The sequence below is a fragment of the Oncorhynchus mykiss genome, chromosome 15 (assembly GCF_013265735.2).
Source record: "Oncorhynchus mykiss isolate Arlee chromosome 15, USDA_OmykA_1.1, whole genome shotgun sequence".
Classification (NCBI taxonomy): Eukaryota; Metazoa; Chordata; class Actinopteri; order Salmoniformes; family Salmonidae; genus Oncorhynchus; species Oncorhynchus mykiss.
In genome coordinates, this window is record NC_048579.1 from 70,592,877 (window position 1) to 70,606,408 (window position 13,532).

A 13,532-nucleotide genomic window follows, 5' to 3' on the forward strand; every position below is an offset into this window, starting at 1 on the left:
TATCATGAAACTGTCAAATAAAAATGTCAATAGCCTTTGCCGAATACCCTTCATGCAAAGGACCTTTCCATGGATTAGCCTACCTTGTAGTAAAATCAAACGTAATGAATCATTTTGTTCCAGTTTAACCTGTAATGATCCTGAAGGATCCTGATAAAACAGATATTTTTGCAAGCATTGGTTGACTTCTCTGTGAAGTGTATCTTTTCCAAAGTTACAAATGTGAAAACACACATGGATATTTTCATGTCCTCCTTTATTATTGCCATGATCACAAAATGCAATGTTGTGGTTATTTGAGAATAACAGTTTACACGTTCTCCTTTACTATACATACTACAAATTAGCAATGGAAATTATCCACAGAATTATGAAACAAAGCTGAAAAATAGAATATTAATTCAAACCTGAGGTGTAAACCTGTGTTTTTATTTTTAGTACACAACAAGAACTCAAATGCCTGAGTCTAACAGAGTGGTACTTGGTGACGAGGGTTCAAAAGACCCTTCTCTGCCCTTCTTTCTGTCTGTGCCCCTAATTTGTCTCCCTCACTACTTTCCCCACTGTACTGTCTTAAAATGAATAACAATGCAAAGGAACATTAGACTTAAAAAAAATATAATAATTAATTCAAGGAGTGAGTGCATTGGTGTTCAGTCAGGCGCTTTCTTTGAGCAAAAGCTAACCCACATTCCGCACAAACATGTGGCTTCTGTTTTCCTGTATGGGTTTGCTCGTGTCTTTGCCTATGGTAATTTAATCTGAAACGTTTGTCACAAACACTGCATGCAAATGGCTTCTCTCCTGTGTGAAGTCGTTGGTGTGCTTTCAGAAAACATAACTGTACGAAGGACTTTCCACAGTCTTGGCATTTGTATGGTCTCTCACCAGTATGGTATCTTTCATGCAATCTCCTTTCATTGGCAGTGATGAAGGTTTTTGTGCAATAGGAGCATGGCCATGGTCTTTCTCCTGTGTGAGTGAGTTCATGTCTTATCAATGACACAGCTTTCAAAAACTGCTTTCCACAGACTGCACAGGTGTATCTCACCCCCTCATGAACTTGTTCAATGTGTGTATTCAGCTGAATCTTTGTCCGATAAGTCATGTCACACTGCGAACAAGAAAATGGTCTCTCCTCTGAGTGGGTCCCCATATGCATTGACAGGTTTCCACGATCCTTGTAACTCTTTCCACATTGCCAGCACAGGAACGGCTTTTCTCCTGTGTGCTTCCTACTGTGTATTGTTAGAGAATTTGCTTTATTGAACTTTGCTTGACAAACAGAGCACTGGTAAGGGTACTCTCCTGAATGAACCCTCTCATGTTCAACAAGGTATCTTAACTGGGTAAAAGTTTTCTCACATTGAGAGCAGGGGTATGGTCCTGTGAATTTATGTTGATGCAGATAGTGATCTCTCAGACGCCCCAACAGGGTAAAGGTCTTCTCACACATGGTACACTGGATTTCCTTGTGCTGCATCAGCTTGTGTCTGTCAAAGGCAATGGAGTTTGGGAGGACCCTTCCACAATCAGAGCAATAGAATGGGTTGTGAATTCGCTTGTGTGTCCTTAGGGATGATGAACCTTTGAAGTCCTTCCCACAATCATCACATTTGAAGACCACCTTTCTTTTTTCACATTGGAAGACCACCTTTATTTTTTCCTCTTTGCATGAACTTTCCTGGTGTTGCTTCAAATTACAGATGTCATCGAAACACTTTCCACATTTTTTACACCAGTGAACCAGTTGTAGTCGACTGGTAGATGTCTCTGGGGTATCAGCCTTAACAGCCACCAGTTCACAAGACTCCTCCTCTTGGTGCTGGTCTACCATCTGAGAGGACTCTTCTCGGTTCACCTTACAGATATATCTCTGGTGTTGATTCAGATTGTGCATGTACTTGAAGCGCTGTTCACAATTGCCACATTGATAAGGACGCTCATCTGAATGGGATCTCATATGAATAGCCATAACTGAAGCACGGTTAAAAATCTTCCCACACACAGTGCATGGTTTGGGTTCTTTGAGAGTCGGCACTGAAGTAGCAGCCGTGATAAGGGGCTCAGTGTCGTTTTCCTTGGTAGTGAGAGGGCTGATGCAACTCTCTGTGTTAACTTCCACTTCTTGCTGGTTCACACTCTGACCCAAGTCTTCTAGGATGCCCTCGTGGCCAAGGATTTCCTGATGTTTCTTCAAGGTATCTTTGTACTTAAAACTTCTCTCACAAATAGCACAATTAAAGGGACGTGCCTTTGAGTGAGATTTCAAGTGCCTTTCCATCTGTGAGGTACAAGTCAAAATCTTACCACAGACATAACAGGTTTTGGAATCTACCTGGGTTTGATTCTCTGCAGTGGCAAGAAAGACCTTCTCTGGTTCCAGGCCACTCTTTTGTTGTGCCATGTTCTGACCAACATCCTGACACAAATCTCCCTGGGTCATTTTCTGACACAATTCTCTCTGGTGTTTTTTCAAATCGTACGAATACTTGAATCTCTTATCACAATTGACACACCCAAATGGACGCTCTTTTGAGTGGGAGCTCATGTGCCTTACCAAGCTGGAAGTACGAGCAAAATACCGCCCACACACAGAGCATGTGTTAGTGGCTGTGATAGTGTCCAGAGTTCCTTGATGAGATGGCCCTGGTGGACAGGGAGTCTTGAGGAGTGATGGGATCTGAGATTTGCTAGTTGAGGGTTGTGGGATCTCTTCCTCATTTTCATCTTCATCCAACATGTTTATCTCCTTTTCACAAACTCGCCTCTGGTGTCTCTTCAGATTATGACCATCCCTGAAGCTTTTTTCACACATGAGGCACTTAAACTTGAGATCTCCAGTGTGGGTTAGCTGATGCCTTTTCATGGCTGTGACTCGAGTGAATGTCTTCCCACACACTTCACATGTCTTACTGAATGGGCCTTTTTTGCATGACTTCTTTGGGGAAGGCCGACCCTTGGAGGATGATGGCTGTTTGTTTGCACGCCCGGAAGAATCGGTCTTTCGAGGTTTCCGTCGTTTTGGAAACATGTTCTTAATCTGCAGCCTTTTGCTTCGTTTTAATTGTGATGGTCTGAGTAAATTCAAGCCAGTGACAGCTTGATTGTCATTTTCCCCAACGGCAGACTCCATGTCCATACCGTAATCTGGCTCAGTAATTATGTATCTTCTAACTTCATCTGCTGGGACTAGTACATCGATTTCCTTTGTCCGATTCTCCAACAACTCTCTTGCTTTCATTCCCTCCAAATTCATGCTTTCTGATTGTGTATCTGAGTCTACATGTGGGGCAGTCACCACTCGCACGTATGGAGGAAGAGACAGAGAGGAGAGGATGAAGTCACCAAAGGATGATGGAGTTCCTTTTTATGCAAAAGAGGGAGACAATGAAAAAATGAAGGTTAAATTGAACAGCACATATGATAATTATATCAATGCCTCAAATATAAACTGTTACCAGACAAACATAACCAATAATATATTTCCTATACATAATTACTCTACCTGACACTCATCATTTGACATTTTTGCAGAACCAATCCAAGCCATGGATCCTCTATAAATCTGTATGATACTTACGGATGGAGTCCAAATGTCCAAGTTTTCTGTGGTACTGGAGCAGGGTCCTCAATTGTATGGGGTCAGGTACAAACTGCACACATTTCTCCAGGGCAGAGGGGACAGCACTTAACAAGGTAGCAGTCTTGAGAGAGAGGAGCATGGTTTAAAAGAATTAACAACTACATGCTCATGTCCAACACAGTTTTTTAAACATGAAAATATGATTGATTGTTGATTGGTATTCTTGACTTCTAATTCCCCAAGCTAAATAGATAAAGGTGTTATTCATTCTTATTACCTGTTCAAGGTCTGGTATGGGAAGTAACTTCTCAAGTCTGGAAAGGAATTCTAACATCAGCATCTGTATTGCAGTGTCATACTTGGGCCCAAATTCCACAGGGAACACGTTCTAGGAGAGAATAAATGAATCTAATAATTAATGTCAATAATTAGGCTAAAATGTGTACTGATATTACCTTTGGTCTTAGATCATCATACAGCCACATCAACATCCTAAAGCAGAAAGTTTTAGGTTTTAAGTTTTAAGTTTTTTTAACCAAACACCTGGAGGTGGAGATACAGCATGTATGAATGAGAAGGACTCGAACATATAAATATTGTACTTTCATTTATTGGAGATGCAGTCCTGTACATGGATGTAACATTTAGAATATAAAAACTCAGCCCCTCAGAGTTCTAACTAGCCTGGGTGCCAGTCTGTTTCTGCTTTCTTGCCAACTCCTTATGGAATTGTGAGGCCAAACATTGACAATGGAGTAGGTAAAATCACAAGCAGATCTGCTACCAGGCTACGTTCTAACTGTAGTGAAGACTAAATGGAGCGAAGACTACAATTGAAGTCGGAAGTTTACATACACGGTAGCCAAATACATTTAAACTCAGTTTTTCACAATTCCTGACATTTAAAATATAGTAAAAAAAATCCCTGTCTTAGGTCAGTTAGGATCACCAATTTATTTGAAGAATGTGAAAAGTCAGAATAATAGTAGAGAGAATTATTTATTTAAGCTTTTATATATTTCATCACATTCCCAGTGGGTCAGAAGTTGACATACACTCAATTAGTATTTGGTAGGATTGCCTTTAAATAGTTCAACCTGGGTCAAACATTTTGGGTAGCCTTCCACAAGCTTCCCACAATAAGTTGGGTGAATTTTGGCCCATTGCTCCTGACAGAGCTGGTGTTACGGAGTCAGGTTTGTAGGCCTCCTTTCTCGCGCATGCTTTTTCAGTTCTGTCCACACATTTTCTATGGGATTGAGGTCAAGGCTTTGTGATGGCTACTCCAATATCTTGACTTTGTTGTCCTTAAGCCATTTTGCAACAACTTTGAAAGTATGCTTGGGGTCATTGTCCATTTGGAAGACCCATTTGCGACCAAGCTTTAATTTGGTCGCAAATTTGCAGTTGCAAACCGTAGTCTGGCTTTTATATGGCGGTTTTGGAGCAGTGGCTACTTCCTTGCTGAGCGGCCTTTCAGGTTATGTAGATATAAGACTCGATTTACTGTAGATATAGATACTTTTGTACCTGTTTCCTCCAGCATCTTCACAAGGTCTTTTGCTGTTGTTCTGGGATTGATTTGCACTTTTCACACCAAAGTACGTTCATCACTAGGAGACAGAATGCATCTCCTTCCTGAGCGGTATGACGGCTGTGTGGTCCCATGGTGTTTATACTTGCATACTATTGTTTGTACAGATGAACGTGGTACCTTCAGGCGTTTGGAAATTGCTCCCAAGGATGAACCTGAGGTCTTGGCTGATTTATTTAGATTTTACCACTACGTCAAGCAAAGATGCACTGAGTTTGAAGATTGGATGTATTTCAAGGCCTAAGGTACACCTCCAATTGACTCAAATGATGTCAATTAGCCTATCAGAAGCTTCTAAAGCCATGATACAATTTTCTGGAATTTTCCAAGTTGTTTAAAGGCACAGTCAATTTAGTGTAACTTCTGACCCACTGGAATTGTGATACAGTGAATTCTGAGTGAAATAATCTTTCTGTAAACAATTGTTGGAAATATTAGTTGTGTCGTGCACAAAGTAGATGTCCTAACCAACTTGCCAAAACTATATTTTCTTAACTAGAAATGTGTGGAGTGGTTGAAAAATGTGTTTTAATGACTCCAATGTAAGTGTTTGTAAACTTCCGACTTCCAACTGTAAATGGAGAAACAAACCTGGTAGAAGTTCTCCCTTTCACTTGGGTCTTTCAGCAGAGATTTAACCAGCTCCACAAACTTTGATTCAGATAATTCCACCTGCATGGAGGACCAATGAAAAATGCATCACTTGACTGCAACAAAACATGCACAACTACTACATCATTGAAGCTGACAACTCAATCACACAATACTGTCTGGTTGGGTCTATTGGTTTGGTATCGCCTGGTGACACGGGTGGGTGGAGTTAGCACATTATAGATCATTCTTCCTAAAAATGACTCTCCAGCCAGTCAGCCATCAGGTTAAATCCTTTTGAATTCAATTACTTTTTGACAGCATCTGTTTTGATTTAAATAAAAAAAATTCCATACATATTAACCAATGGAAGAAGTGGTCAGAAAGTTACTTTTTGTACCTGAATGCCAAAACATTCAGGAGGTAAAGGTGCTTAAAGTCGACCCATTTTGCATACCCCATCCATGTCTTCATCACTGGAAAAGATAAACGGTTGAGTTTGATAGAATTTAAAAGCTTACAAGAAGGGTTGTCAATTTAAAAAAATTAATATTAATATAATATTAATATATATATTAATAAATACAACATTGTTTTTTATATATATATATATATATATATATATATATATATATACAAATTATGTTGTAGCTTAAACCTTTACATTTTTTATTTAACATGGCAAGTCAGTTGAGAACAAATTCTTATTTACAATGACGGCTTAGGTTGCTTGTTCAGGGGCAGAACGACAGATTTTTACCTTGTCAGCTCGGGGATTCGGTCTAGCAACCTTTCAGTTACTGGCCCAACCCTCTAACCACTAGGCTACCTGCCGTCACGACATGATCTGAGGTTTTTGTGTTGAGCCCGCCATCGGTTGAGACACAACATGCTCTTGTGTGTGTCATTTCAATCATAGAAATAGAATGTATTGAATGTACCAATCCCCCCCCCCCAGTTAGCTGGTACACCATTATTTTAATTGAATGGAAATGTTTACTTCTAATTTTCTACCACAAAGATGACCGCCGGTCCACCCACCGTCAAATGTCAACTTAAAATGGTCATGTCTATTTTCCATATTTGTGTGATCGTTATTACTTCCGGTGGCCGCCTCGCTTCGCGTTCCTAGGAAACTATGCAGTTTTTTGTTTTTTTACGTGTTATTTCTTACATTAGTACCCCAGGTCATCTTAGGTTTCATTACATACAGTCGAGAAGAACTACTGAATATAAGATCAGCATCAACTCACCATCAGTACGACCAAGAATATGTTTTTCGCGACGCGGATCCTGTGTTCTGCCTTACAAACAGGACAACGGAGTGGATCCTATGCAGCGACCCAAAAAAACGACTCCGAAAGAGAGGGAAACGAGGCGGTCTTCTGGTCAGACTCCGGAGACGGGCACAGCGCGCACCACTCCCTAGCATTCTTCTTGCCAATGTCCAGTCTCTTGACAACAAGGTTGATGAAATCCGAGCAAGGGTAGCATTCCAGAGGGACATCAGAGACTGTAACGTTCTTTGCTTCACGGAAACGTGGCTTACTGGAGAGACGCTATCCGAAGCGGTGCAGCCAACAGGTTTCTCCACGCATCGCGCAGACAGGAAAAAACATCTTTCTGGTAAAAAGAGGGGCGGGGGCGTATGCCTTATGACTAACGTGACATGGTGCGATGAAAGAAACATACAGGAACTCAAATCCTTCTGTTCACCTGATTTAGAATTCCTCACAATCAAATGTAGACCGCATTATCTACCAAGAGAATTCTCTTCGATTATAATCACAGCCGTATATATCCCCCCCCAAGCAGACACATCGATGGCTCTGAACGAACTTTATTTAACTCTCTGCAAACTGGAAACAATTTATCCGGAGGCTGCATTCATTGTAGCTGGGGATTTTAACAAGGCTAATCTGAAAACAAGACTCCCCAAATTTTATCAGCATATCGATTGCGCAACCAGGGGAGGAAAGACCTTGGACCATTGTTACTCTAACTTCCGCGACGCATATAAGGCCCTGCCCCGCCCCCCTTTCGGAAAAGCTGACCACGACTCCATTTTGTTGATCCCTGCCTACAGACAGAAACTAAAACAAGAGGCTCCCACGCTGAGGTCTGTCCAACGCTGGTCCGACCAAGCTGACTCCACACTCCAAGACTGCTTCCATCACGTGGACTGGGAGATGTTTCGTATTGCGTCAGATAACAACATTGACGAATACGCTGATTCGGTGTGCGAGTTCATTAGAACGTGCGTTGAAGATGTCGTTCCCATAGCAACGATTAAAACATTCCCTAACCAGAAACCGTGGATTGATGGCAGCATTCGTGTGAAACTGAAAGCGCGAACCACTGCTTTTAATCAGGGCAAGGTGTCTGGTAACATGACCGAATACAAACAGTGCAGCTATTCCCTCCGCAAGGCTATCAAACAAGCTAAGCGCCAGTACAGAGACAAAGTAGAATCTCAATTCAACGGCTCAGACACAAGAGGCATGTGGCAGGGTCTACAGTCAATCACGGACTACAGGAAGAAACCCAGCCCAGTCACGGACCAGGATGTCTTGCTCCCAGGCAGACTAAATAACTTTTTTGCCCGCTTTGAGGACAATACAGTGCCACTGACACGGCCTGCAACGAAAACATGCGGTCTCTCCTTCACTGCAGCCGAGGTGAGTAAGACATTTAAACGTGTTAACCCTCGCAAGGCTGCAGGCCCAGATGGCATCCCCAGCCGCGCCCTCAGAGCATGCGCAGACCAGCTGGCCGGTGTGTTTACGGACATATTCAATCAATCCCTATACCAGTCTGCTGTTCCCACATGCTTCAAGAGGGCCACCATTGTTCCTGTTCCCAAGAAAGCTAAGGTAACTGAGCTAAATGACTACCGCCCCGTAGCACTCACATCCGTCATCATGAAGTGCTTTGAGAGACTAGTCAAGGACCATATCACCTCCAACCTACCTGACACCCTAGACCCACTCCAATTTGCTTACCGCCCAAATAGGTCCACAGACGATGCAATCTCAACCACACTGCACACTGCCCTAACCCATCTGGACAAGAGGAATACCTATGTGAGAATGCTGTTCATCGACTACAGCTCGGCATTCAACACCATAGTACCCTCCAAGCTCGTCATCAAGCTCGAGACCCTGGGTCTCGACCCCGCCCTGTGCAACTGGGTACTGGACTTCCTGACGGGCCGCCCCCAGGTGGTGAGGGTAGGCAACAACATCTCCTCCCCGCTGATCCTCAACACTGGGGCCCCACAAGGTTGCGTTCTGAGCCCTCTCCTGTACTCCCTGTTCACCCACGACTGCGTGGCCACGCACGCCTCCAACTCAATCACCAAGTTTGCGGACGACACAACAGTGGTAGGCTTGATTACCAACAACGATGAGACGGCCTACAGGGAGGAGGTGAGGGCCCTCGGAGTGTGGTGTCAGGAAAACAACCTCACACTCAACGTCAACAAAACTAAGGAGATGATTGTGGACTTCAGGAAACAGCAGAGGGAACACCCCCCTATCCACATCGATGGAACAGTAGTGGAGAGGGTAGCAAGTTTTAAGTTCCTCGGCATACACATCACAGACAAACTGAATTGGTCCACTCACACAGACAGCATCGTGAAGAAGGCGCAGCAGCGCCTCTTCAACCTCAGGAGGCTGAAGAAATTCGGCTTGTCACCAAAAGCACTCACAAACTTCTACAGATGCACAATCGAGAGCATCCTGGCGGGCTGTATCACCGCCTGGTATGGCAACTGCACCGCCCTCAACCGTAAGGCTCTCCAGAGGGTAGTGAGGTCTGCACAACGCATCACCGGGGGCAAACTACCTGCCCTCCAGGACACCTACACCACCCGATGTCACAGGAAGGCCATAAAGATCATCAAGGACATCAACCACCCGAGCCACTGCCTGTTCACCCCGCTATCATCCAGAAGGCGAGGTCAGTACAGGTGCATCAAAGCTGGGACCGAGAGACTGAAAAACAGCTTCTATCTCAAGGCCATCAGACTGTTAAACAGCCACCACTAACACTGAGTGGCTGCTGCCAACACACTGACACTGACTCAACTCCAGCCACTTTAATAATGGGAATTGATGGGAAATGATGTAAATATATCACTAGCCACTTTAAACAATGCTACCTTATATAAATGTTACTTACCCTACATTATTCATCTCATATGCATACGTATATACTGTACTCTATATCATCGATGGTATCCTTATGTAATACATGTATCACTAGCCACTTTATACTATACTATGCCACTTTGTTTACATACTCATCTCATTTGTACATACTGTACCCGATACCATCTACTGTATCTTGCCTATGCTGCTCTGTACCATCACTCATTCATATATCCTTATGTACATATTCTTTATCCCCTTACACTGTGTACAAGACAGTAGTTTTGGAATTGTTAGTTAGATTACTTGTTATTACTGCATTGTCGGAACTAGAAGCACAAGCATTTCGCTACACTCGCATTAACATCTGCTAACCATGTGTATGTGACAAATAAAATTTGATTTGATTTGATGATTTGATTTATTTCTATGATTGCAATAGGTTTCCTATGGAGGATTGATAGCATCATTTAAAACAACAGATATTCCATTCCAGTCAACATTCTCTGATGTGTGGACCTCCAACAATTTTTGTGGTACCATTTGAAAGTAGACATTTCAATTTGATTCCCATTTTAGTACATTTATCAGCCACAACATGGCACCCTGTATTTAAGAGTACGTTATGTCTCAACCAATTGCGGGTTTAACACAAACACTTCAGTTGATGTAAAATAGGGTCTGACCTACAACATATGCGAATATGAAAAGAATCTGAGTTTAAGTGTTTTGAGATCATTTACATTTATGGTTAAAAAATGCCAATGATTATTAAAAAAACATTTTTTTAAAGAAACTATAAAATAGTAATAACCTGTTTGCAAGTTTTTCAATTATATCAATCTCAACTGGTTATCTTTTTTAGTGATGAAGACATGATGGTATGGTCGAGTATGTAAAATAGGTCAACTCTACGCACCTTTATCTCTTGAATGTTTTGGCATTCAGGTCAAAAAAGTCCCTTTCTGACCACTTCTACAATGGACAAATATGTATGGAAGGTTTTGTACAAATTAAAAGGGGTTCTGTCAAAAAGTGATTGAATTAAAATGGATTTACCCATCAGTGAGTGTGCCCACTGACATAGGCATGTAATTCTTCACCTCCAATCCCTCTTTTTATTTATTTTATTTTATTTTACCTTTATTTAACCAGGCAAGTCAGTTAAGAACAAATTCTTATTTTCAATGACGGCCTGGGAACAGTGGGTTAACTGCCTGTTCAGGGGCAGAACGACAGATTTGTACCTTGTCAGCTCGGGGGTTTGAACTCACAACCTTCCGGTTACTAGTCCAACGCTCTAACCACTAGGCTACCCTGCCGCCTCTTTGAAAGATACTCACCTCTGCTTCCTCAGTGGATGTGAGGGATCGGATCCTGTCCAGGTGTTTTTGAATATTCATGAGGTCTAATGTCTGCTCAGTGCGACACAACTCCAGAACCAGCTGAAATGACAAATGGCCAGTCAGTAGTCGGTCAAAGGTCAACCCCACACTTCTTAGGCACTGCTCTGTTCTCATTGGGACACATTTTGAGAAAATTAAAGATAGCCTAGATAAGGCCCAATGTCAGTATTCAATTGAGATAATCAGCTTCAGGGTCTTCATCTCAGTCAAATACCACTCCGTTGTCTATGGCCAGAGTCAACTGTCTACACTGTTTTGTCAGAGCTAAAGGCTAGGGTAGCCCCAGGGTCTTGTTGTGGTGTTTACTATGATAACTGTAAATACCTGCATCAAAAGGTGGAGGAAACATGCTCTTGTAGACTGCTCAGTGATCTAAAGGATGCAAAATAACTGCCTTCTGATTATAGATAGGCATATAAATTCATACTGTACATGGAAGAAGTTCTGCTCAGACCTCAAATAGATAGCTAGGAGTTCTAGATCTATGTAGGAGTTCTAGGTCTATGTAGGAGTTCTAGGTCTATGTAGGTCTATGTAGGAGTACTAGGTCTATGTAGGAATACTAGGTCTATGTAGGAGTTCTAGGTCTATGTAGGAGTTCTAGGTCTATGTAGGTCTATGTAGGAGGTCTTGTTCTATGTAGGAGTTCTAGGTGTATGTTTGGGCTAAAGGATAGGACTACCATCATCATCTTGTCACATGTTTATTTTCCCCATTCTGCACCCCAATCTCTTACCCTTGCTCGAAGCCCCAGAATGAGTTGGGCCCTCTGACTGCAACTCAAAAGCTCTGGCACAATCTCTGTAACCATGGTGACAAACTCCTCCAGCATCCCATAATCTTGAACGTCTCCTCGTTGAACCACTTGCCACATGGCTGCAGAGACAAGCCGCAGTGGTGGAATGAAAAGACGCAGAGAGGGAAGAAGAAGAGGGGGACCTAAAAATCGGAAAATAAGTTGTTAGCCGACACATGGTTACCCTGACTAGGCGCACGCAATTTTGACAAGGCGCGTGCATTCATAGGACCAAGTTAGCAAGCTCTAGCTAAAAAGTGAATACACTTTAGACTAACGTTAGTAAAAATACATGTTATGTTAATGGGATATTTAACGCAGCCACCAGCAGTAGAAACTATGACAAAGCGGAGTCCCGACTCTCCACCCATGTTAAGGTAGAAAGTTAAAGGACGGGGCTGGAGAAATGTAACCACTCAAATAGAAATAGATATCCATGATATCAAAATTATAGTTTTAGTCATGTTTTGAGGCTATGTAGTGTTTGTTTACAATTACATTGTTGACAAACATTGTAATAAAACAGGCTTATATTTTGGGTTATAGTGGGGTACGACCAATGGTTTATATACATCATTGTGTACGACAGTAGAACTTAGCTCATGAGGCATACAAGTTGTATTTTTCAAGAAACAATGGGTACATATCATTAATAAGTACAACAATGGATGAAGCAACTGCTGATTTGACGATATAGCGTGAAATAAAGTCATGGACGATTTCGAAACGGTCTAGACATATCGATATTGCAGATACGTGGACTTGCCAGTGCCACCATTTCAGCTAGCCTAGACTACATTTCAGGCAGGGCGGGATCATAGGGCAAGATACGGCATACGCCATGTTGAACATCGAACGCACACCAAACCTAGCTAACGTTAGCTACGTTATCAAATTTGTTAACAATTTCTATCGTTAACTTACAATTTTCGCATGGATCCTGACTTTGCATCTCGGCCTCATACAATAGTCAACAGGAAGCTAAGGTATACTTGAAAAAAGTTAGCTAGCTAGATTTGATTTAGATGCCCCACTTCCCGGTCTAGAGTTGCCGTTCTCTCCACATACCATTCAGGCAGTGAGAAACGGAAGTTGTTTTAATCAGTTTCCGGGTTTTCTTGTTTTTCAAAATTAAACTCAGATAGGGGTTTCCTAATCACTTATTACATCTCAAACGACTACCTACTGCTATGCCTTTGTTCTGTATTTTAATGGGCGTGTTCATACTACCGCTACATCATATTTATTAGACAATTCATTTAAAAAGTTGATGAAAAAGTGTAAGAATAGCTCATGCAAAGCCCATATGTAGTATGACAAGTGTGCATGTTTATATGTAATGTAAATGTAAATTCTCATTATTACATCCTTCATACAATTTTCATACAATTTTTTTGAAGGCCCT

At 42.0% G+C, this 13,532-nt stretch overlaps 1 protein-coding gene across 2 annotated transcripts; it reads right to left on the reverse strand.

Annotated features, from left to right (window-relative positions):
* Positions 1-239: 239 nt before the first annotated feature.
* LOC110490633 (zinc finger protein 420) lies at positions 240-13,273 on the reverse strand. 2 transcript variants are annotated; one of them, XM_036945166.1, is made up of 7 exons: positions 13,052-13,273; positions 12,068-12,270; positions 11,269-11,370; positions 5,772-5,852; positions 3,864-3,974; positions 3,584-3,707; positions 240-3,366 (listed from the first exon to the last, which is right to left on the reverse strand). In XM_036945166.1, exons 1-7 carry the CDS (start codon positions 13,077-13,079, stop codon positions 626-628), a joined length of 3,390 nt encoding a protein of 1,129 aa, XP_036801061.1. In that variant the 5' UTR covers positions 13,080-13,273; the 3' UTR covers positions 240-625. The 2 variants fall into 2 exon arrangements, with proteins under 2 accessions (XP_036801061.1, XP_036801062.1); XM_036945167.1 differs by having other exon boundaries at positions 3,584-3,668; positions 13,052-13,272.
* Between the last annotated feature and the right edge of the window lie 259 nt (positions 13,274-13,532).